The sequence below is a fragment of the Cornus florida genome, unplaced genomic scaffold (assembly GCF_030987335.1).
Source record: "Cornus florida cultivar Cherokee Brave unplaced genomic scaffold, ASM3098733v1 CherokeeBrave_3.0.0_Hap2_Chr03, whole genome shotgun sequence".
Lineage (NCBI taxonomy): Eukaryota > Viridiplantae > Streptophyta > Magnoliopsida > Cornales > Cornaceae > Cornus > Cornus florida.
In genome coordinates, this window is record NW_026775573.1 from 6528201 (window position 1) to 6555452 (window position 27252).

Here is a 27252-nt window from a genome sequence, read left to right on the forward strand (position 1 = left end):
GTGCTTTATTTATTTTCTTGTCGTTATTTTTTCTCTTGTTCTCAGAAACTCCTACTCGATCCTTATTTCGTAACAGAACCAAAATCCTAACTAATTCTTGAAATTTTGTATATATTTTGTGAATATGAAAAAAAAACTCTTCTTTTTTTTTTTATTATTTTGGAATTGGATTGGAAGATGAGAGTAGAAGGGAAAATGAGTGAATATGAAAGAGGAGACGACGATGCTGGGGAAGAAGATGATGTTGGAGTGGGAGGGGGTTTACCTAGCACCGACGATTTGAGTCTTCTTTCCCTGAAATTAATACCCCAAAGCCATCTCTATATTCCATTTTGACAACCACCTTCGTTCCGTCACAACTTTCAGTGAAAAGTGAACCCAATTTTTGGTGGAGAGGCTCAGTTTGAGACGGTGGTGAAGAACAGAGCAATAATATGTATTTTATATGTAATACATATATATCTAATATATACAATATACCATATTGCAGTGAGGGCTTGATGGCTTATGCAATTGATGGATGTTGAAGGCTTGGCTGGTAAGAACTTATGCATATACATAGTTCATTACAAGAGTGATGTATATATAATACAAGAGTGATGTATGTATGTATATATATATATATATATACAGAGACGGGGATGCAGATTTACCCGGAGAGGAATTGGATTTTTGTTCTTACTCTTTTTATTTCACTAAATATTTGGGTCTTTCTTAATATCAAAATACAATCCCATTTATAATGATAGATGATTCAGTCATTGAGGGTTCAAATTGCAGAGCATCCCATTATCCCATTATATTGAAGATAGAAAGAGGAAAATGGGTTTTAAATGGGTTAACCATAACAGGTTGTTAAGGGTAAAATTGTCTTTTAATAAAATGAGAGTATCAAGTAACTTTTATCAGTTAGTAATTCAATGGATAATTAATGGAGTGGAATTTTTGGCAACAAATGGAATAGATTAGGGGGTTAAATGTCAAAATGATAGTCTAAGGGGATTTCTTGAGAAAGAGAAGAAAGTTCAGACCCTTAGTTTTATTGAGAGATAGATCCAAAGGGGCTTAATGCTAGTCATAGATACCAAAATCACATCCATCATTTGCAGAATACAACAAGAGCTGATGCATATATAACCACACACACACACACACGCACAATCTAATTAAAAAAGCTTGGAGTCCATGGACATCTTCAAAGGATGAAACCCATGTCGAAGACTGGCTTTCCAAACTTGGTCAATGTTGAAGATGGAGTTGCCGCACTCATTCACATTCCATCCTTCTAAACCATGCACTATCCCAGCTATGCGCCATGCACTCATCACCCTTCTTGGCAGCCAATTCTATGATCCAACATATTCACATTCATATATATATATATATATATATCCATGTACGTAATCAAAAGAAGCCAAAATAAAAGATTAATAAAATTTAGAAAGAAAATTACATATCTAACCTCACACGAGTCCACATTCTCGAGATACTTGGGAGTCAGCATCGCTGGTGTGTTGCAGTAGAAGCAGTCTTTTCGCAGTTTCATTGGAGGAAATGGCGAGATTGGAATGAACAATGTCCCTTTTGGTGCCTCCCATTGTTCTTCTTCAGTCAATCCCTCTCCCACCAACCATGTCTGTACAAATTGGTCACATCTTGTAATGTTTCAAAACAATGTGTTTTTGTCAAATTTGCGCGTGTATATATATAGCATTAATATACACACACACACACTATATATAATGTATAAAAAGAACAGATTTTTGGACATCAAAGGAAAAGTAGGTAGAGGATATAATATACCTTTTGAGTACAAGTTTTTGATAGGACCAAATTATTTGCAGCCTCAGTTCCAAGATTTGCTTTAAGTTTGTTGTACTCATCCATGTGTAATGTGGCTACCTATTATTACAAATACAACTTTGTGTTAGAGGTGATAATGGAGGTTGAATTTTTTGTCTTACATTACATAGATTAATTGCAGCAACTTGACATTTTTGCAGTATATACCTGTATTCCCCTTTGGCATAATGCAAAAGCTATTGAATAAGCAAGTTTGGATACTTTGGCATTAAGGAGTAGTTTGGTTGTTCCTTCAGGAATGCTGTTTAGCACAACAGCCACTGCTAAGCTACTCCCATCCACCACCTTCACTTTAAGCTGTGGGTGCCTCCGGATGTAGAGCTCACCATTTCCATTAAGCTCCTCCCCCTACACACACACACACACAGAGAGAGAGGAGGGAGAGAGATTAAACTTGCTGCATTTTCTTAGGTTCTCATTAGTGAGGATTTACATCATCATCACTGCTGATGTGGACCAATTTTATATTTTCTTTCTTTTATACAATTGCTTGAATTTCAAAAATAATAATAATAACAAATAAATAAATAAAGGTATCCTCTCCATAATTTTCTGACTTAGAAAACTATTTTATGTTTTTCAAGTTATAAAAAATTGTTTTAGAACGTTGAACCAAATATGCTTATAGATTTCACTTGCATGTAATATATAGAAGGGGATAAAAAGGAGAAAGAGCAACAACTTGCCTGGTTAAGAAGACCTAAGCTCAGCACCTTTGTGCCTCTTTCTTCAGCTTCTAGTATAGCCTCCTCAATCAAGCAATTGATAGACTCTCTTTGCCAATTGATAAAGTACTGCAATATGAAAATTAACATATGTAATGCGTCTGGATGTTAATTGCAGTGAATGATCAGGATCATTTACACGTATAAATAATCTAGCCGTCCCTACTGTTACAGATCATATTATAATAACAAAGAATAAAAATTTGCACATGCCAATACATATATAAAGTCTAAAAGAAATGGATTAAACAATACTTACTTGTACATTGTACTTTGGGATGGCCCAAGTCTGCAATTTGAGATTATTGAAAATATTTCTCTCAACAACAAATGTTTTACCATAAATCCAAGTGAGCATCATGGACCAAAGTGTGAGAGGCCACATGAGCCACAAGTACCATTTGGATTTGAGAGGCTTAGAGGCCAAAGAGGCGAACCCAAGGCGCATATGATAGATGGACTCGGGCGTGGTTAGATGGGTCAGGTGCACCACATCAGGTGACTCCTCTGGTCTATGGAGTGAAGTTTCATATAATGCGTCTGTTGACTTGTCGGTGGTACCATAAATGTAGTCATAGAATGGCATGAAGAGTGAGTAGTTGGTTCGAAATTGAGTGTGATGTAGAGAATGAAACCTGTGGTATCAAACACTAACTTCAATATCTAGCTCAAGCTGCTCCATATAACAAATGTGTGTGCATGTGTATGTGTTGACAATCAAGATTTATTTTTTTATTTTTTACTTTCAAAAAAAAAAATGACCTTACAAACATGATAGTATTATTTTTAAAATATTAGTAATTGAAATTTAGCACGAACATAAATCGTATTTAAAAAGACGAATATAATTTCACCAACCCAAATTTAATTGGATCAATCACATCACCGCACCAAATCAAATTCAACAACTGAAGAAAAATAAATTCAGCTTGAACTTGTTAGGTTGAGGGTCAAATTGAAAGACAAAGTACATTCATATCTGAGTCAAACAAATTAAAATTAATAATAATCAATGACCCTATCTAATAATAACTTAAAATTGCATAATTATTAATTAATGAGAACCTCTAATGTGAGCACACATCTTGGAGTATTATGAGACATGCATCACATTAGTCGGACTTAGATCCTCTACCCTGCACTAGATGTAATAAAATTCTCTACATTATACTTTACGGCGAAGAAACAACAACAATACAACATTTGTGCAACATATTTATTTTCAAAATGTAATGCTTATACAATATATATTATATCGAGTTGCAATAATATTACAATTAAAAATTAAAAATACAAAATGAATTTGATTTTCCCAATGTTGCATATATCAATCAAATTGAATTTGATTAAATGACATGCAAGAAATCTTTATCTTAATATATATATATATATATATATGCATCATACATGTATGATTTTGTACATATTTATTATCACGCATATAATATACGCACAAACACGCATATTACAAACGATCCGAATACACCCAAAGAAGTTTTTTTCGAAAGCAACTGCCACACAACAATGACCACATCAATAATGAATGCATTTGTACCGCCATTCATGTCAACCATTAGAAACACGTAGAATTAATTTGAAAGCAACTGCCAAACAACAAGGACCACATCAATAATGAATGTATTTGTACCTCCATTCATGTCAACCATTTGACAATTTTGGATTTATGTATGACTAGATAATACAATTATCTAAATATCATTGTCACCCTTTTAAATATTGTCAACCATTGTCACTCTTCTAAATATCTAAAATTATATAAAATTTACCTTTTTAACTTTTTTGACTTGTACAATTTAAAGTTATTGATAGATAACTATTGTGTGATTTCATCGTTTTATTGTTAATGTAAATTGCACTGATACCTCTTCAAAGGTTTTTTGGTTAACCTCACTAAGTGGATAGTTAATAATTTTTTTTACATTTACAGTTTCTGAAATTTTAAAAATATGTATTGTCACCCCTCTAAACCTCTAAAGCTATATACATTTTATTTTTTAATCTTTTGACTGGTCAACAACACTATTTAAATTATGAAATTATAAATTTAACCTCCTAATTAAATTTAATGAACCAAACTAACCTTTTTATCTCTTCTATACATATAGATATGATTTATATATAATAATACTTATATCACCATAACTACCACCACAACATAAAACTAAAAAAATTAATTATTACTTTTTTTAAAATAACTAGATAAACTGTACACCACCATAACCATCTCAACATAAAAATAAAAATAAAAAAATAAAATTATATATATATACTTAAATTTCTAGATAATTGTATACCACCATAACCACCACCGCAATATAAAAATAAAAAATAATAATTTTTTTTAAATAGCCAAATAATTGTACACCACCATAACTACCACCACAAACAAAAAATTAAATTAATTTTTTTTTTTTTAAATTGCCAGATAACTCTACGCTACCATAACTATCACCACCACCACACCCAGACACTACAGTAAAAAATAAAAATAAATAATAATAATAATAATAATAACCAACCCACACTTATATGTGCCAAATGTCACAAGAACCAACGAATCCAAACTCTACCAGAACCACCACAATAGAAAAAATAAAAAAATTGAAATACCTTAGTAATCTAGACACCAACACAACCACATTACAACAACCACCACCAAAGTAGAAAAAAAATTAAAGACAGCCATAGCTAGTCCAGACCCACCACAACAAGGAAAAAAAAAACCAGCTGGATACTAAAATGTATTAAAAAAAAAAAAAAAAGTTAAAGATTAGGGTAGAGAAAGAGGCTTAATGATGAGGGTAGTTTTGTTAATTAAAATGACTGATATTTTTTAAATTAATTGAATTAAATCATCAGGGGTAAATATGACATTTGAAATCACATGAGGTGTCATTATTAAAAAAGTCGTTGACCTGCATTTAAATGATCTTGGCCAAAACCTCAGGGAGTGTCAATGTAATTTACCCTTATCATTATTAATCGGTAGGTTTTAAGACTTTAAAGTTACGTCTTCGAAATCGAAAATAATCTAGGGTTAATTAGTACTTCACGGTTAAGTTTTTTCACCTTGAAAAGTTTACCTTTGGTTGTAGGATTCACTTCTCAATTAGGAGTCAGTGAGCTCCCATGAAGTTGCTGGAAAGTTATGTGGGTGACACATGTCCACACACATTTATATTGAACAAAAGATTGTTGTTTAACTTCTGAAGCACAGACACAAACACGGGACACGGCTATGACACGACACAACAAATTTTAAAAAAATAGGACGCTGTCATAGCAGGGATACGCCAATAATATATATTGCAATATATATATATATATATATACGCCAATAATATATATTGCAATATATATATATATATATATATATATATATATATATATTCAAAATCCACAATACCACAAATCTAATCTCCCTAAAAAAAAATATTGCAATAAAAGAAATATTTCAATTCCTCATCTAAGCAATTAAAAACCTAACAAATTTATCAATAAAATTAGACAAATAAGATCAAGTACATTTTCAACATGTTTAATATTCCGTCATTCATCAGTTCATTGTCTGCGTAGTTGTTTTTTAGATTTTTCAAAATTTTGCTTTTAAATATTTAAAAATACATTAGGTACCTCTTTTTTCTTAAAAAAAAAAAATTACAAAATATACCTAGCTGTGTCTAGTACGTGTTTTCCGCATGTTCCATCTTTATTTACCCCGTGTCTAATAAAAAATAATTTCTGAACATTTCATAGAAGTGTCAGACACGAACGTCCATACTCAAATATGGGTCTGACATTGGTACAGACCCGACAGGGGATAGGGGTGTCCTTACTTGATGGTCTAACTTTCGAATTTTAGTCTTCAATGACGGTTGTCCCAACCATTTTTGTCAGAGTAGCTAAATTAATACCATTATGAAAGTACTAAAATACCCTCTCTTATATTATACCAAATAATGTATATACATGGTTTCAATATATGTGTATGTATATGTATATATACAGACATCAATGCGCCCGGCGCACACATGTATATATAAGCACATAATTACAGAAGTGTTTATATTGGGATGATTAAACAGAATGGGTTGAAAGACTTACGTGGGTGTATACATGAGGTATTTGAGTGGGGGGAAAATGGAGAAAAGGCTCTTGGGGATGAGCTCAAAGTTGCAGTGTCCCATGTTGTTCATGAAATCAATGTAGGTTATATAACCAGCAAATGAAGCTACAGAGCCTGTTCCTGTGTTCGCCACTGTCAACATTGGTATTGCAAAGAGTATGAAATATGCTATGTGTTCAGCAAATGGATGAATCACAGCTGCAACAACACCACCCATATTATATGTATCAATATATATATTTATATATATATATAATAGTAATTAGTAATACAATGTTAACAACTCTATTTATATCAAAATTATTAATGGGAAAATGATCACAAGCTAAACTTTTTACGAGAATTTCTATATGTAATTTTTCATTTTTTAAATTATTTTTAGGTAAACCACGGCGGTTGAGGCAAAATGAGTGCGTGTGAAATTAAAAAATGAGAGTTTAAGCCGGCTGGTATACAGGGGCAGAGGCAGGCATGGCCCCCCCAAAATTTTTATTAACTTTTATTCATACAACCTAAAATGAAAAATAGCATAGATAAATGCATACTTGGCCCCCAGAATATTTTGTAACTATAAATAGTTTCTAACTTTCTATTAAAAATATACGACTTTCTAATACTTTTTTTCCTTAAACCTTTCAATATTATATTAAACTAAGCCCAATTGCAATAATAGATAATATATTCACTTTCCTTTAGGGTTTAAAGTTTTTTAAATTTTGGTTTAACTGTCTTTTTTGTGTTTGTTATGAAAGTTTGATAAAATAAAAAAAGTTTTTTTAAATAACTAATTGATTGATTAATTTCAGGTTAATTGGTTATACGATGGTCAAGCTACCAATCGATAATATATGAATTTTATTGTCTCAAAGATATTTATTTGGTCTTTTTGGCTATTTTTTGTACATATTTATGTCATTTTTGACTAGATATAGGCCATTTTTTTATTTATATATTTTTTTTTTACACAAATTGGCTAACGGTTGGTTTGATAAATTTTTGTAGGACTATAATTATAATATATACAAGGGCGAATCCAGTGATGGACTTTGGTAGACTTGAACCCACCACAAATAAATAAATAAAATAAAAATAAATTTGTGTGGTACTAGCTCACCCCATAATAGATTAGCCCACCCCATTATACAATTCTGAATCCGCCCTTGAATATATATATATGGGGGCAAACTTACAATTAATATACAACTATTTTAAGTCAAATATATATATAGGGGGCGACTTACCATTAATATACGACTATTTTAAGTCAAATATATATAAGACTTACAATTAGTATACGATAAAATAGTCGTATACTAATTGTAAGTTTGCCCCCCATATATATTTTAAGTCAAATATATATATGGGGGGCGAACTTACAATTAGTATGGGGGCCAATATACGACTATTTTAAGGCAAATATAGGGGTGGGCAATATACGACTATTTTAAGTCAAATACATATATAGGGGGCGAACTAACAAGTAGCCCCCTATATATATATTTGAACTAACACTTAGCCCCCTATAGTAATTGTAAGTTCGCCCCTATATATATATTTGACTTAAAATAGTCGTATATTGCCCACCCCTATATATATATTTGACTTAAATTAGTTGTATACTACTTGTAAGTTCGCCCCCTATATATATATTTGACTTAAAATAGTCGCATACATAAATATTTGACTTAAAATAGTCGTATATTGCCCCTCCCCCCTAACCAATTGAATCCTGACTCCGCCCCTGCTAGTATAGGTCCCAACAGGTATATGTGATCCTCAACAATATACATATATATAGGGGGCGAACTTATATCGTATACTAATTGTAAGTTCGACCCCTATATATATATTTGACTTAAAATAGTCGTATACATATATATTTGACTTAAAATAGTCGTATATTGCCCCTCCCCCCTAACCAATTGAATCCTGACTCCACCCTTGCTAGTATAGGTCCCAACAAGTATATGTGATCCTCAACAATTGCATTATTATGTGGATTCCATGTACCTAACTTGTCTAAAATGTGAGAGCTGACACTCATAATTGTCCCCGACACTTGAAATTAATTGATAAGACTATACTACAGTGTTGGTGTTAATGAAGTTTTGATTTGTAGTATTCAAAATGAGGGTTCAAGTCTCAACCGGTATGTTGTTCCTAATAGTTGCATTAATATATGGATCCCGTGACGAACCACAACATCTAAAATGACGAAAATTGACACTCATAAATATTGTCAACAATCCAGCCAATATTGACACTAGATCATTACTGTTAATGAAGTTAGGAGTACTCCTTATAACGATTGATTGAAATAGATACCAAAATCTACGAATCTAAAAAGAAATTCGAAGAAATCTAAGTAATAAAGACATTTCATAACAATTATATGTAAACAAAATTAATGTGATGGGATCTTACATGTAATGGGCTCAGTGACAACGGAGGAATGATGATGAGAATGGTAACGAGAGTAGAGATAGTGATGGTGCAGTGCTCTGTGTAACCAATAGTAGAGGAACTCCACAGGTCCAATATGAAGCAAAATAGTGATGATCACACCCTCTGTTCTCCAAATTGGTAGGTGAGAACCTCCTTTTAGTGCCATGTTACCCAAATAGTATAGTATTCCATTAAATATGATTTGATCATCCCTGTATATATATAGTATTCCAATATATATATATATATATATATATTGGGGATATGGGGTTAAATGCAAGTAAAAATAGAACAATATTTATAAATTTGGTAAGATTAAAGGCTACTAGTATAATATTTGAGAGGTGAATAGAGAGTATTTACTCGTTAATGAATAGGTAAGTATTGTCTAGAAGGATATTATATCATCTTGAACTTCAGTGGTTAGTAGGGATGACCTACTCATTAGTGAGTAAGTAAGTATTGTAAACAAAACAAGAGTATAAAAGCAAAAAAGTTGTGGCCTAATGATAGATGTGTCCTAGGTATAAATGGGTGGGTATGTAGCAATATCTAATAGCTTAATCTTTTGGGTCGTCAGTGAGTAAGCATCTACCTATTATAGTTGGTATCAGAGTCAGATCCAGTTTTTGATTCAGTGTCAGACCAAACGTCCGGCCCGAAAGGGTCCCGGTTGCCACCCCGTATAGGCTGAGTGGTCTAACCGCAACGAGAGCGTTGCGATGAGTTCAGGTAGGAAAAAATGTTAGAGGTGTCCTAAGTTTAAATAAGTATGCATGCAGCACTACCCAATAACTTAAACTTTTAAGCCAGCGAATAAACGCACACCCGTTACACCTAACCACCGAAGGTTAGTCCATTGATTTCTCCTCTCCTCGTGAAAGGTTGAGAGTTCGACACCTTTTAATAACAAAGTGGATGTGTAATTTATTTGGAAAAAAAAAAAAAAAAATAGTGCGAAAATATCATTTTTTTTTTTCTTTCTAAAATTAAAAAACAAAACAAAAAGTACAAAAAGAAAGGCATTGTCACGTGAAAAAAAGAAGTACATGTATATGTGTGTGAGTGCAAATACTTACTGAAACAGTAATTTTTTTCCCAGGCCAACCTTTTTAGACATCTTATGACTACATCAAACCTCCTAAACTTGGCAAAGTTTTTCTTGGACCTCCATTCTTCATTATGATGTGCATGTTTAATTGTATGTATATGTGTGCGTTGAAAACTTCAAATATATAGATATTTATATGTATATATAGAGATATATATACCAGTTCCTTTCTCTGTCCACTTGCTCGAATTCAATGCTCTTGTCAACAATCCTATTATTGCCTTTGGCGGTTCGGTAGCGAGAGAGAGTAATCCATATTTGGTTATGAAGCATCCTCCACAGCATCAATGGAAATATGAGTAAGTTGGAAAGGTCACTCTCATTTTCATCCTTCACTATGTATGAGTATATGCTATGAACCACCCAAGGGGCTAAAACCACATACTTCATCCAAATCAAACAAAGAAAATAAGAATATGTAAGTATCCCAAGTTACTAAACTATAACCTTTCAATATATATATATAACTAAGTAAATTTAAAATAATAATAATAAGGACCAAGCTGAGTAAACAGACTCCCGCCATGGTGGGATATAGGAAAGTTCACATGTATGTTGTCCATTACTTGTGTGGATAAGGCCTATGTTATAGAGTATACAACTTGGATCATAGGAATCAATTTCTAGTCACATAGCTTCATAATAATTCTATAAAGCTTCTGCATAATTTCCTTCCGATTGTGCTGACATTCGTTACGGTCGTCATTCGATTCAAAGAATCTCCATTCCAGAACTGCACACCTTTGATGAAAAGGGTGTTTTCGGTTTTAAAATCGTGACCTCTACGTCACAATGGAAAACTATCCACACTCGTATATATATAAAAAAAAAATGTATATCAGAGCTAGGTAGATTGTGATTACTATATATATATATATATATATATATATATATATATATATATTGCCAAATTATTTCATCACTATAGTCTATAGCCAATACTGTGTATCTGTATATGCTCTGAACTGCTGAGAGGGCTAAAAGCCTAAAACCACGTTGTACTTCATCCAAATTAATGAAACAAAGGAAAAGAAAATATGTAAGTATCAGAAGTTATTTAACTATATATGGTAAATTAAACTGAAAACAAATATACTATATGAGAGCTAGGTTGGGATCAATTAATGTACATATGAAAAATAAAATTTTGGTACTTCTTTTTAGTTGGTGCTCTACCATTTAATTATTAATCATTAGTACTATAGTCAACAGCCAATACTCTTAAGAATGCACAAAAGCTTAGAAGATGCAAAAGAGTGTGTGAAGTAAAAAAAAAAAAAAAAAAAAAATTACAACCTTAAAACATAATTTGGAACTGCTTATTACTTTAAGAATGTGCATGATTCGAACTTCAACCTCCCATATGAAAGAAGTTGCAGATACCGACCACCACTAGAGTTGCACCCTTGGTGGTGTATATATATGTATGTTAACTTGTATACATAAATATATGCATGTCTATAGATAGATATATAGGTAGACAGAAGGATACATGTGGAGAGAGAGAGAGAGAGAGAGAGAGTACCTTGAAGCTCCCAAGGTGTTTCCATGGCCAGTCAGTGAGGAGTCCTGGTTTAGAAGCCATACTCTTTGCTGATAAACCACTTCTCTTCTATGTTCAACAATGCATATTTGAAGTGCAATATATATAGAGTTTCACCTGATAAGTAATTAAATACTAATTGGACCACGTACCCCCCTGCATGCTTTATGTATGTCAAGCTAGCTTAAATATTATTATTATTATTATTATTATTATTATTATTTCAATATATAAATATATATATTCAAGTTTTGATTTAGTCAAGGAATTATTAATGCTAATACATATACGCAAAACTATTAAATTTTATCAACTAAAGACTACTATTTAATAATAGTGTAGAATTGAACATTAATCAATTAAACTCTAATTAAAAGATACGATGTCTTTTCGTTAAGCTAAAAAATTGAGACCCATCGATGAGCCAATAACCATGGTACAGTATGGTTGGTTTAATTGATCTTTGACTGCGAATATCAACAAAAAGAATGATTGGATTATAAGAAAAATGAGACATTGATGAGTCGAAAAATATTGTACAATGTGTTCAACACTATTTAGAAATTTGTTTGGTAACGTAAATTTGTTACAAGATTTTTAGAAACAAAATATGAAGTATGTTTGGTAAAAAGTGTTACAAGTTTGAAAATTTGAATGGTTAATTAAAAATGTTATTAAAAAAAAAAATTAAACAGTGCTTTGCTGCAGTGCGGAAGTAAACAAAAATATCATTTTGATGCTTTCGATTTGGCCTCAATTTTGTAAGCGTTTTAGTATTATTTAAAAGCACAATAAATATTACTAAACATACTTCGTGTTTTTACTTCGCTATGGTATACTAAAAAAAATTATAAAAAATTTGTTTTAAAAAAATAACTATGCTAGGTTAATTAGTTAACTTTGTTCTGATGACTTCCAAGACATGTTTCATTACTTGGTATGTTGTCATCATCATTTTGTCAAGGGCAAGTCATTGCGAGATCCATCTTCTTGACAATGATTGTCACGTGTTATTAAGCAAAAACTTACCAAATAGGTAATTTTCAAATCTTGAAAATTCAGACTTGAAATTAAGAGTGACATCTATTAACAAGAAAATAAAAAGGATCGAGCCCCAGGGGGCTTGGAGTGGTTGGAAGGTCTTTGAGCGGCAACACACACGGCTTGTGATCGATTCTTGCCACTCCCTTTATCACCTCCAGCATACCTGGTGTATTCGATGGGGCGTTGGGTGCACCCCCAAGTTTGCAGCCTGGGCTGGGTCCCTAAGAGACACTGCCTAGGGGAATTCCTGGTGCCAACTAAAAAAAATAATAACATAAAAAATAAAAAGGATCGAGTAGATTTAAATAGTTTGGACACATTTTTTTTTTTTTTTTTTTCTAATTGGTACTCACACACACATGTCTCTTTTGAGACTTGAACCACTGACCTCTCTTTGAAAGGTAAGAGGCCGATAGCGCTCAGCCACTGGCCCATTGGTTTAAAAAAAAAAAAAATTTGTTCTATAAATACTCCAGGAAGAATAGGGATTTATTTAGGCATAGTGGCCAACCAAAATAAATGAAATTATTAGAAACAACTTTAGAAAGCTACACGTATTGGATGAAATGACAAGGAATAAAAGAATGAAAAAAGAGAATTCATGTGATCCATTAAATTAATATGCGAATAAGGGAAGGATGATAGTGATGACGGCCATAACAAATTAAAACTAGATAGCAGTACTTTGATTAAATAATGAGCACTGATACACTTGACAACACTAGTTAGGTGTCTCACAAAAAGGTGATCGGTATCACAAGAGCATGTGGTGAGCCCCGTCTTTATGTGAGACACCGCCAATTTTTCTATTTCCCTTAAATAATTTAATTTTTTTATTAGAAAAAAGATAGAAATATCAGTCAACTTTTATACGGACTGATGTATAAATCACTGTTAAAAACATTCTTAATTACTTCTTATAAGAAGTTCTTGTTAAACTCTATTAATTGGAGTTGCCTAAAATAGGTTGAAATACTCTTCCCATAATTAGGTGGAACAAATTCACTAAGTGGGCATTTAGCAACCAACCGAATTTCTGTTTTAGGACTCAGTGAACCATTGTTTGTAACTTTTGTCATATATGTTGATATGTTTATATATAGTAATTATATTCGACGATCATATACATGTATGGTGTGAATGAATTATTTGTCACCAATGATGAGCAACAGATTATTTGTGCGTGTGTGGTGTATATGTACATGTATGGTGTGAATGAATTATTTGTCAGCAATGATGTGCAACAGATTATTTGTGTGTGTGTGTGTGGTGTATATGTACATGTATGGTGTGAATGAATTATTTGTCAGCAATGATGAGCAACAGATTATTTGTGTGTGTGTGTGTGTGTGTGTGGTGTATATGTATACGCACATACATACTGCCTCATGAATGCGCATATCCCTAACCCCCAACTAAATGCGTTTTCCTACTGGTCGGTCACCTTCACGAATCCTCTCTCTCCAATAAAATGGAAAATATCAGGTTTCATTTTCTCATTACTCTCTCATTGGTCACCCTCACGAATCCTAACCTATCCTATCCCTTCAATAAAATTTTTGTTGCTACATTTATTGGCCTCAAAACCCTTTAACCCATCTAACACCATAAAGCATTTGCTACATTTATTGGCTTCACAATCCTCTCAAATAGTACATTGAATATTGATATGCAATAGTAGTGCCAGGTTGTTAATAACACCCATTCACATGCATGAGACTTGGGACTCATACATGCCCCTCTAAGTAATCGAAACAATAGAGTTTCACAATGAAAAGATTTATCGGAAGCTATGGAGAAAAAAATTTCATAACAAATTATAAGGGAGTTTGTATTGGCATTGTACATTTGACTCTTAAAACTACAACTTTTAAATTTAGTAATTGAAATAATTATTTTATTCTTCTTTTTTTTTCTTTTTTCTCAAATAAAAATAATGCTATCATGAGAGTCCTCTCATAACAAGATGTATGAGTTATTCTTATTTAACCACCGAATTAAAACAGTTTATTGAGATTTATGAAAAGTCGAATGAGTTTTTTAATAAATCTCTTAAAACATTGGTTAAGTAAGAGAACTTTTCAAATAAATCCTTTAAACTTCATTTAAGAGACGAAGGGTAAACTTTTCATTTCAATTATTAAAATTAAAAGGTGGAGTGTTAATATCAGTTTCCAATCATAAACTCTCTTTGAAATAAAAATTTTCAAATAAGTGACCGGACAAAAAAAAAAAAAAATGATTGATTGTAAGAAAAATGAGACATTGATGAGCCGATAATATGGTTGATTCATGGTCTCAAAATTAGATCATCCCAACTACACTTTGATGAAATTTTAGTTTGTTGGTCCTAAAAAATGGATCTCAGACCTATCACGTGCCCAAGATATTTGATTGGGCCGCTCGAGTGAACTTGTTGGAACGTCTATATTGTGAACAAGTTTAAGGGAACATTAATTGGGGCATATTACCATGTTGGTACCTCATCTGAAATAATTTAACAGTTTAGGATCCGTTTGGTATGCGATGTGTTCTAAGCATTATGTTTTTGGTCAATACCAAAATACATTTGTTTTGTTATAGGAGTGTTTTGGGTAGAAATCAGAATCATATTTGATAACGAAAATTTGTTTTGAAAAATTCACATATTTAATTGCTTTAATTCCTCTGCTACAATACCAAAACACATAATATCACCAATTTAGTGATATGAATTTGGACTAAAAAAATATAATATGTTATGAATTATTCTAAACTAATATAAGCCGTCCAAACATAATATTGGTGAGTTGGTCCAGATTTCGAATTAAATTTTGTTTTCATCTATGGATTTGATAGGAACTCACTAGACCATTAAGTACAAGGGACACATCAACTTTCTTTTCTTTTTCTTTTTTTTAATTTTTTTATATGGAAATATGATAAGTTTAACTTAACTGATATATTAACATATGAACCAATGATGCTCTTAATTGATTAAACTTTATTTTCCTTTTTTTAAAAACGGTGGGTCGTTTCCTACCCGTTGGGAGGATTATTCCCAAATAATTATGAACGCATAACTAGTCTTAACACCAAGTGTCAATCTTAGAATATTAGAAATGTATCATTTTCAATTAAGTACTTTTTATTGTATAATCAAAGTGGATTGATTTTACAGTTTGAATCCACAAAAACAGAGGTTGAAACTGAAAAACCATGATGGAAATGACAACTTGGATTATTAGGGAAAGAGTTGCAAGCACAAACTTTCATTCTGTCCATCGAGATATCTAATCCTCTTAATTTAATGACGCCACCAGTTGCACATCATATCTTTGTTTTCAGTAAGTTGTTGTACAGTTGCACATCATGTCATTTTAACATAAATAATAGATCACGTGAAATTTAGGACCAATTATTGGGGTCTATCACATTAAAATCAGATTGGTTAGGCAAACAAGCATTTTTAAATCAGATTGGGGGTTAGGAATTCCATTCTTGTCAACTAATGGCTAAAGAAACATAGTTGAGATCCTAAAATTCATTTAATTTTATAAAGACACTCCATTCACTTAAATTGCTTGTGAAATAAATAAATCTATAGTCATATTGTTAAATGGTTAATTTTTCAAAAGCTGAAATTAAACAATCTACTCTAAACTTGTTACAACATAGTCTAGTCCGCTCTTTATCCATCAATCAAACATTCTGAAGCTTTACCTTTTGACAACATGAAGAGGAAGAAGTTGTTTGTGACCTAGGGTTAAGGTCATTTTAAGGACCATACAAAAAGTGTATGGATAAAAAAAATAATAATTGGTGCTTAACTGAATAACTAACTACCAGATAGTAAATTAAATAAAATAAAACCAAAAAAAAAAAAAATTTAAAAAGAGAATAAGTTCAATTTGAGGTCTTTGAAAAAGTAATCTTTCCCTCTCTAGGAACGAGTGAATCCGAGACCTTCATCCTTGTGCAGATGACCAACAACCTTCAATAATGTGCATATTCTGTCAAACACAATTCTTGCTTTAAAGAAGAATCAGAGATGGTCCAGTTTCGAAAAAAAGAATCAGAGATGGGTTTGAGTTAAAATTTGATTGGCAAGAAGACAAGGGAAAACTGTACTCAAGATGCAGACCATAGTATAAGCTCTAGCCTAAATGATGGTATAAACAGAAGGTTGAGTGTTCGAGCAAGGTGGGGTGGGGGCAATAATATACAGTAGGAGTGTGTTTGTTTCAACGTTCAAAAAAAAAAAAAAAAAAAAAAAAAAATCCTTTTGAATCACATCTCAATAATATTCACTAAACAACAGTCACCCCTCCCCAAAGTCCAAGGATAGAACCTCCTCCTCTGAAACATCCAACAACTCCTCAACTTCAATTTCTTTAGTCTCATAAACCTCTTTTTCATCACTGGTTTCCCCGTCCCTCAGCCTCTGCTTCTCCAATCTCTCTTCATCATGCAGTTGTTTCCACTTGTTGACCCACCTATCCCATTCATCTTTCAACATCTTCCGCTTCTCGCGATCCTGCTCACTCAATTGCATTGATACATCTTCATCGTCTGCCTCATACTTCTTACTATACTTTTTCAGGTTCTTTGCAATCTCTTCCTCTTTCTCAGGGCTTAAGAAAGATGGTGGCCTCGGCCGCCATGAAAACTGTTACAACCACCAGGAAAAAAATAAAAACCCAATGGAAACTGTTTTCCAAATCATAGATATTCACACAAAAAATTTACTCAAAGATAACAATCTAAACATCAATGGTATAGAAATAGCTGTGGATTGTTGCTGAGTAGTTGCTGTAATGGCATTGTTAGTTTGGAAAAACTAGAAATTATTTAAATACCTACTAACCAATTAATTTACCACCAAAGAAAAAAGAATATTACAGAACTAGATATGATCTGACTGTTAGGATATGTGTGCCCTAACATAGCAAATTCTAATTTTGGATTGTAAAAGTCATGGTTTCTTATCTGGATATTATTATTAAAGCATTATACAATTGGTGAATGGAATGTATTATTTTTCGATTCATTATGGAATTGATTGTGTCCACTTGATTACAAAATATATTTATATATGTATGTAATGGCAGTTAATATTATTTTATAAATTAGTAATGATAAATGGTTTAAAGTCGGTAATTATGGATGGACATTTAATTAGTTAAGACTTAAATCAAGTCCACGATAGATTGAGATATATTGCGAGAGCTGTCGTATGCAATTGCTCTCTATCACAGTCATGGTTTTGACTCTTAAGCATGAGAGAAGTATAGACTCTTTTATTAATTAATAATTATTTTGATTTGTTCGGTGAATACTTCGGGATCCTTAGATCGACACTTTGGGTAGTTATGTAATTAATAATTAGACGTCTATATTCTCAATATTTGCATCAGTGCTATTTGTATTTATTTTGTTTTGATTATGGTTGATCACAAATTAAATTCGAAGGCATTCGTATGTTTTAGACAAATGTTTTATATATATTTATTTAATAAATTATTATTATTTTTTGTCAAATAAATATTTTATTGTGATCGAGCCGGAAATAATCAAAGGTAACAAAATAATTATATTAATTATGTTGTCGAATTGATGGCTTTAATTATCCGATAAATAATTAAGCATAGAGGGGTCAAAGTGCAACATTGACTTAGAAGTTATTTACTATTTAATTAGAGTGCAATTAATTTCTTTTAGTGGAGTAGAAATTAATTTATGAATTAATTGAATTGGGTCCATGGTTTAATGGACCGGACCAATTATTAATTTATAGGAGCCAAAAAAATAGTAAGCCCAAAAGGATTCTCACCAATAGCCCAAGTTGATATTGGAGTCATGTTAGAATTGAGAAAGTTGAATTAGAGATGGAGAATGATTTATTGTTTCCTTATTCTTATTTTTATTTTGCCTATATATACATGAGTTCATGTATATTTTAGGGGTAACTTTTAGAACAAGAAAAAGGAATACACTTTCTCTCTCTAGATTTTAGGGTTTTGTTTTCTCTTCTAAAGGAGGCTACCACAAGCTTAGATTCTAAGGTCATTCATCAAGGCATATTAGTGATTCATAAAGGGAAGATAATAATCAAGAAGAAGGAGAAATGATCTTGCTAAAGGGATCTACAATAAGTGAGAACATTCACTTTAGAGGAAAGTTCAAAAGGTTTACTTAGACCTTCGATGTAAGTATTCAATCTATTTATTGAATTATACATCATCTTTTATTTATCTTTGCATAAAACTTGTCTCTATGTGATGAATCAAGATCCATGATTGCAAATCCCTCAAAAGTTTTAAAAACTTGCACGTTTCCCATCAATGGTATCAGAGCACATGGTTTGATTCATTACTAGAGAACATGTGTTTATAAAAATCATATTCATGGATCCAAATTATATATACATATATAAAATTATTGATATATGTTAATGTATGATTTATTATGTTGATATATATTAATACATGATGATGTATGTATAATTGTGAATGGATGATGATGTGTGTTTGGGCTATGGATGAAGCTTATAGGTTTATAGAATGTAATTTTATTTTTGGATGAATGTAATTAAGGCTTTGTTTTAGCCGTTTGAAAATTCAATGATGTAATTTAATTTTTTTCATTGTATTTCAAATTGTAAGTATTTATTAAAACCATGTAATATTCATCAAAGGATGCTATGAAGCTTCAAGAGGGTCCGAAATGGTTAAATTATGCTTCAGTAATTTTTTGGAATTTTTCAGATTTTTTAGAATTTTTTCGGCGTTTTTCCGGTGGCCGGAGCTTCGCTGGCGGCGAAAAGGGGCGTCGGAGGAGGCACGGATCAGATGTGGCGCAAGTAGGTGAGCCTGGCGCGTGTTCCATACGCGCAAGGAGTGGGCTGGGTCAAAACATGCTGGCGCGTGCATTGCACGCGCCAACCAAGGAGGCTTTTGTCCTCCACGCGCGTGAAGGCGCGTGGAGGAGCGTCCCACGAGCCCCAGGCGCGTGGGAGCGCGTGAGGGTGCTTCCCAAGTGCCCCAAGCGAGTGCCGGCGCGTGGGGGCGCGTGGGAGCGCATGCCGAGTCTTGCAGCCTGCCCTAGGCGTGTGCCAACGCGTGTGGGGTCCTCTGGGCTCGTTCCAAGCGGCGTTTTGCTTCTCCTGACGCGTACAAGCTTCCTATGGGTGTTTACAGACAGTTACAGGACGCCCGTACAGCAAGAATAGTTTTTAAATGTTAAAAGCTAAATTCATTGGCCATTTATATTACTTCTGTCTGTTATTTGATGCATGGAATAATTTAATACTTTTTATAATTGTTCATGCATTGGATCCATGATTTTTTAACTAAATGGCTTAATTTATATTAATTAAATTATGAAGATAAATTGGATTAGATTGCTAATTAATTTGAGGGCATTTATTGGGAAACAGAAAAATTATTTTTGTAAATTATTTTTTTGCCTCAAATTAAATATTAGTGAATCATTTAAAATTCATATATTTTCTAAATTTAATTGGATTAAAATCAATGCGTTTTGCATGCATTAAATCATGAATTGAAAACCTTAGTTTTATATTATTAAAAATTGAGTGGGAGCGGGGATTTTTTATACATTATCCCATGGCCTTCATAATAATAACCATTATGATTAGATCTTTAAAAATAAGGCTCCACGCATGATTTAAAGAGTCTAAATTACAAGAATGGTTGTCTCACGAAAATATATTTATTAAATAACTATTATAGTTAGATCTTTAAAAATAAGGCCCTACGCATGATTTAAAGAGTCTAAGCTATTAATGGCAATATATTTAATATTTGATTTTTCGTTGGAGCATTAATTATGTTATACACTCAATCTAAAATCAATAGTATTAGTTCCCCAACGGAGTGGTCTATACTAGGTGATTTTAGAAAGGCTAAATCTAATCGGGAATTATTTCATATATAGATAAGGTATTGTCTAAAGAGATGTGGAAATAATGAGTTGTTCTCGTCAATAAGCAATAATGAATTCCACCAACCGGATAAGTTATTGGCATATTGATTGTCCGATTTTTCATACAATGTGGTTAAGGGACCCACAATTAATTAATTGATTTATACTTGCATGATTATTATTATTCACTTTATTTATTGTATGAATGTTTTTATTTTCAGATTTATCATGACTAGTCCATTCAGTCCACTTGCAAACATACTAAAAGAAAATCGATTAACTGGACCTAATTATATCGATTGGAAAAGGCAACTAGATATTGTACTCACATATGAGGGGTTGAATTATGTGCTTACTACTCCCAGACCTTCTCCACCTTTGCCTGAGGATCCTTCTGAGGAGCATGAAGTTTTTAAGAAATGGAATAAAGCAGATGAGATGACTAGGTGCTACATTCTTGCTTCACTCTCGAATGTACTCCAAAGTCAACATCTTCAATATCTCACTTCTGCAGACATCATGCTTAACCTTAAGGAAATGTTTGGGCAAATTGGTAAGAGTGCACGCCAAAATGCTATGACAAATTTGATAACCATTAAGATGGTCCAAGGTACTTCAGTTCGGGAACATGTTTTAAAAATGATTGGTTTTTTAAATGAACTGGAGATCCTTGGATGCAACTTGGATGGTGAACTTCAGGTTGACATGATTATCGCTTCATTGCCAGACTCATTTAACTCTTTTAGGGTTAATTATTATATGAATAAGCTTGAGTACACACTCGCTGAACTATTGAATGAGTTGGTAACCTTTGAAGGGATAATCAAAAGCAAGGGTGCATCTATCAACTACACTCAGTCTGCTGGACCATCCACTTTTAGGCCCAAAAAGAGGGGCAAGAAAAAGAAGAATGATGGTGCCAAAACTGTGGTTGTGCCAAACAAAGTAATCCAAAAGGATAAGGGAAAGAAGAAAGTGTGGGTTGAAGGCGAAGGAAACTGCTTCCATTGCGGTCAACCGGGTCACTGGAAACCTAACTGCCCAATACTTCGCACATAAGGCAAAGGAAAAGGTATATTCATTATTGATGCATGTAATGTGGTTAAATCTATAGATTCCTGGTGCATAGATTCTGGAGCCACTAATCATGTTTGCAATTCATTGCAGGGATTCCAGGAGTCCAAAAGCCTCAATGAAGGAGAGATATACTTGCATATGGGATCTAATGCCAAGGTGGAAGCTAAAGCAATGGGAGTGGTTCATATGCAATTTGATAGTGGGGGGAGTCTTATTTTAGAAGATTGTCTTTATGCGCCAAATGTTAGGCGCAATTTAATTTCAGTTTCTTCATTGGTTTGCAAAAACTATATTTTTAATTTTGGAAAAAATGTTTTAATTAAATTAAATGGTTGTGTTATAACTTCTGGTGCATTAAAAGATAGTCTATATGTTTTAACTCCTAACTCATATCAAATGCAAAATTATGAATTAAATGCAACTTCATCTAGATTGAATGTTAAAAGAAAAGCAGTTTCTCCAAACTCATTGTATCATTGGCATCTACGATTGGGTCACATCAATCAAAATAGGATTCAAAGGTTGGTTAAAGAATGTTTATTACCTTATGAGGCAGAGGGGCCTTTGCCAACTTGTGAATCCTGTATTGAAGGAAAGATGACTCGAAGGGCTTACTCAGCCAAAGGATATAGAGCTAAAGAACAATTAGAGTTGGTGCACACAGACGTGTGTGGTCCCATGAACACCCAAGCGAGAGGAGGGTTTGAGTACTTCATCACTTTCATTGATGATTATTCACGTTTTGGATATATTTACCTAATGCGACACAAGTCAGAAGCTTATGGAAAATTCCGTGAGTTTCAGGCGGAAGTGGAGCGTAGATTAGGTAAACTTATCAAAACACTTCGATCTGATCAAGGAGGTGAATACCTCTTGGGGGAGTTCAAGGATCATATGGTTAATGAGGGTATTGTGCGCCAGTTATCCGCACCTGACTGCCCTCAACAGAATGGAGTGGCAAAAAGGACAAACAGAACTTTACTTAACATTGTTAGATCTATGATAAGTTTTGCTACATTACCTCTATCATTTTGGGGATTAACCTTAGAATCAGCGATGTATATTTTGAACTGTGTTCCGTCCAAGTCTGTTTCAGGAATGCCATATGAGCTGTGGTTTGGACATAAACCTAGTTTAAATCACATGCATATATGGGGGTGTCCAGCACACATGCGAAAGAAACAGGCAGACAAATTGGAAGCAAGATCAGATGCATGCTTGTTTGTTGGCTATCCTAAGGGCACTAGAGGTGGATTATTTTATGATCCCAGGGACAATAAGGTTATTGTCAGCACTCATGCTGTTTACCTGGAGGAGGATTATATTATGAACCACAGACCTAGTAGCCAGATAGTGTTAGAGGAGATGGTTGGCACGTCAGATATACCCCCTGTGGACACACCTAATATAAATACTGAGAATGATGAGACACAAGAAGTCCCTGTTGAATTACCATCATCTAGTACAACGATTCCTGCACCGGTCCTTCGGCGTAGTGGGAGGACTATCATCCAACCCGAAAAACTCACACTTTTGGGTGAGGTCTATGAGGCCGTCCCCGATAAGCATGAGTCGGACCCAGTAAGCTATGCGGAAGCGTTGACCGATATAGATGCGAATCGTTGGAAAGACGCCATGAAATCAGAGTTGGAATCGATGTATTCTAACAAAGTCTGGGATATTGTAGAACTTCCTAGTGAGGTTCAGCCTATTGGTTGTAAGTGGATCTACAAAAGAAAGAGAGGAATGGATGGGAATGTTAAGACATTCAAAGCTAGACTGGTTGCCAAAGGCTTCACTCAACGTGAAGGTATTGATTATGAGGATACATTCTCACCAGTTGCAATGCTTAAATCTATTCGCATTCTTTTGGCCATTAGTGCTTATTATGACTATGAGATATGGCAGATGGATGTTAAGACGGCATTTTTAAATGGCCATCTTAAACAAGACATCTACATGAGGCAACCAGACGGTTTCGTGGTTAAAGGTCGTGAGGACTGTGTATGTAAGTTGAATAGGTCTATTTATGGACTGAAGCAAGCTTCACACACATGGAACATTTGTTTTAATCAGGCAGTCAAATTATTTGGCTTTGAACAAAACGTGTTTGAACCTTGCGTTTATAAGAAAAAACAGGGTAATGTCATCATGATTCTCGTTTTATATGTTGATGACATCTTACTCATTGGTAATGATGTAGAAGCATTGTCATCAGTTAAAAGATGGTTGTTCAATAAATTTGAGATAAAAGATCTTAGAGAAGCAAGTTATATTCTTGGGATCAAGCTTATGCGAGATCGGGTTAAAAAGAAAATAGGCTTATCTCAAGAGTCTTACATTGACAAAGTTCTGATCAGGTTTGGAATGGAAAACTCTAAGAAAGGGTTTTTGCCATTTAGACATGGGTTGGCTCTTTCTAATGACCAGTCTCCCAAGACTGATAAGGAAATTGAGCAAATGAGGCGAGTACCATATGCTTCGGCAGTTGGTAGTCTCATGTATGCCATGGTCTGTACCAGACCGGACATCTGCTACTCTGTAGAGATTGTCATTAAATATCAGTCCAATCCTGGACTTGATCATTGGTCAGCTGTGAAGAATATCTTAAAATACCTTAGAAGAACTAAGAATCTAATGCTCATTTATGGAGGTGATGATCTGGTTCCAGTCGGATATACAGATTCTGATTTTCAATCAGATCCAGATGCCAGGAGATCTACATCTGGATATGTGTTTAAGTTCAATGGAGGGGCAGTTAGTTGGAAGAGTGTCAAGCAGGGTTGTACTACTGACTCAACCATGGAAGTAGAATACATTACAGCCTCTGAGGCAGCAAAAGAAGCTGTTTGGTTGAGAAACTTTCTAATTGAACTGGAGGTTGTGGAGCATATAGATCGGCCTATGATGCTTCATTGTGACAATAGTGCAGCTATAGCCCAAACCAAGGACCCAAAATTTCATAAAGGAACAAGACACATTCAAAGGAAACATCATGTGGTTCGTAATATAGTAAAACGAGGAGATATACTTGTGGCCAAGATTGCATCAGAACATAACCTTGCTGATCCATTCACAAAGGCTTTACCAATCAAGATGTTTGATCGTCATATGGAGAATATGGGAGTTAGATGTGATTCGAATTGACTATAAGTGCAAGTGGGAGCTGTTAGGATATGTGTGCCCTAGCATAACAAATTCTAATTTTGGATTGTAAAAGTCATGGTTTCTTATCTGGATATTATTATTAAAGCATTATATAATTGGTGAATGGAATGTATTATTTTTCGATTCATTATGGAATTGATTGTGTCCACTTGATTACAAAATATATTTATATATGTATGTAATGGCAATTAATACTATGTTATAAATTAGTAATGATAAATGGTTTAAAGTCGGTAATTATGGATGGACATTTAATTAGTTAAGACTTAAATCAAGTCCACGATAGATTGAGATATATTACGAGAGCTGTCGTATGCAATTGCTCTCTATCACAGTCATGGCTTTTGACTCTTAAGCATGAAAGAAGTATAGACTCTTTTATTAATTAATAATTACTTTGATTTGTTCGGCAGATACCTCGAGGTCCTTAGATCGATACTTTGGGTAGTTATGTAATTAATAATTAGAGATCTATATTCTCAATATTTGCATCAGTGCTATTTGTATTTATTTTGTTTTGATTATGGTTGATCACAAATTAAATTCGAAGGCCTTCGTATATTTTAGACAAATGTTTTATATATATTTATTTAATAAATTATTATTATTTTTTGTCAAATAAATATTTTATTGTGATCGAGCTGGAAATAATCAAAGGTAACAAAATAATTATATTAATTATGTTGTCAGATTGATGGCTTTAATTATCCGATAAATAATTAAGCATAGAGGGGTCAAAGTGCAACATTGACTTAGAAGTTATTTACTATTTAATTGAAATGCAATTAATTTCTTTTAGTGGAGTAGAAATTAATTTATGAATTAATTGAATTAGGTCCATGGTTTAATGGACCGGACCAATTATTAATTTATAAGAGCCAAGAAAATAGTAAGACCAAAAGGATTCTCACCAATAGCCCAAGTTGATATTGGAGTCATCTTAGAATTGAGAAAGTTGAATTAGAAATGGAAAATAATTTATTGTTTCCTTATTCTTATTTTTATTTTGCCTATATATACATGAGTTCATGTATATTTTAGGGGTAACTTTTAGAACAAGAAAAAGGAATACACCTTCTCTCTCTAGATTTTAGGGTTTTGTTTTCTCTTCTAAAGGAGGCTACCACAAGCCTAGATTCCAAGGTCATTCATCAAGGCATATTGGTGATTCCTAAAGGGAAGATAATAATCAAGAAGAAGGAGAAAGGATCTTGCTAAAGGGATCTACAATAAGTGAGAACATTCACTTTAGAGGAAAATTCAAAAAGTTTACTCAGACCTTTGATGTAAGTATTCAATCTGTTTATTGAATTATACATCATCTTTTATTTATCTTTGCATAAAACTTGTCTCTATGTGATGAATCAAGATCCATGATTGCAAATCCCTTAAAAGTTTTAAAAACTTGCACGTTTCCCATCACTGACCTAAAAGAAATGATCCTTGAACATCCGATACAGTAGCTTGCCATTGAAAGACCATATATTGAACCCATTTTCCATCTTATGAACCGATGTAACTGAAGTGGCAACATACCTGCAAATGGATGCAATTATCAGAATAGAAAGATCCATTAATTTCTACAAATATCACAACTAAGTTTATACAAGATAAAAACAAATGATTCGGTATCTCTAAAAGAGAACAGTCACTTTTAACAGAGGCTTGATCCAGTACTATGCTAATGCTACCTGAAATTCTCTCAAAATTACCTTCCAATGGGATCCCATTCAATTTCTGTTGCCATGAAATGCTCAGTTGTTGCCATGGTCTCAAGCTCGTCAACATTGTAGAACTCCAACTGTCCATTAAAACCCTTCAACCCAGCCAGTATAATGAAGCGGCCAGCTGGTGACCAGTAGAGAGCATTTGCCTGTTTCCCTTTGAGAGTTGTGAGCTTTGAAACCCCGCCTGTGTTATGAGTGCTCTGCATCGAATAGAAGCTTATGTCGGGCCTTGGGCTATTGCCATGGATAACTGCAAATCTGTGGCCCTTTGGTTCCCAAGTAAATGCAATAATCTTGTCAGTTTTATTATCAAGCTCCAAGACTTCAATGGGTATGTCCCGTTCTTTTTAGTCTTTGTGTATCGGTCAACCTTAACAGCAAGGTAGTCCCCATTGCTTTGCCAATACATTTCGCAATCACTGACACTGAAGATATTCTTCTGCCTCAACTCCTCCTTGCTGGGGATTTGAATAAGA

The 27252-nt window shown here is 33.4% G+C and overlaps 1 protein-coding gene and 1 pseudogene across 3 annotated transcripts; both read right to left on the reverse strand.

The window, feature by feature from the left end:
- Positions 1–1002: 1002 nt before the first annotated feature.
- On the reverse strand, positions 1003–11936 carry LOC132299225 (very-long-chain aldehyde decarbonylase CER1-like). 3 transcript variants are annotated; one of them, XM_059795718.1, is made up of 10 exons: positions 11817–11936; positions 10452–10675; positions 9160–9392; positions 6714–6933; positions 2848–3223; positions 2550–2657; positions 2011–2211; positions 1804–1902; positions 1463–1636; positions 1003–1346 (listed from the first exon to the last, which is right to left on the reverse strand). In XM_059795718.1, the coding sequence occupies exons 1-10, from the start codon at positions 11874–11876 to the stop codon at positions 1167–1169; spliced, it is 1875 nt and encodes a 624-aa protein (XP_059651701.1). In that variant the 5' UTR covers positions 11877–11936; the 3' UTR covers positions 1003–1166. The 3 variants fall into 3 exon arrangements, with proteins under 3 accessions (XP_059651701.1, XP_059651702.1, XP_059651703.1); XM_059795719.1 differs by lacking the exon at positions 10452–10675 and having other exon boundaries at positions 11817–11850; XM_059795720.1 differs by lacking the exon at positions 1003–1346 and having other exon boundaries at positions 1535–1655.
- Positions 11937–16731: 4795 nt separating this feature from the next.
- LOC132299226 (eukaryotic translation initiation factor 3 subunit B-like) lies at positions 16732–27252 on the reverse strand (annotated as a pseudogene).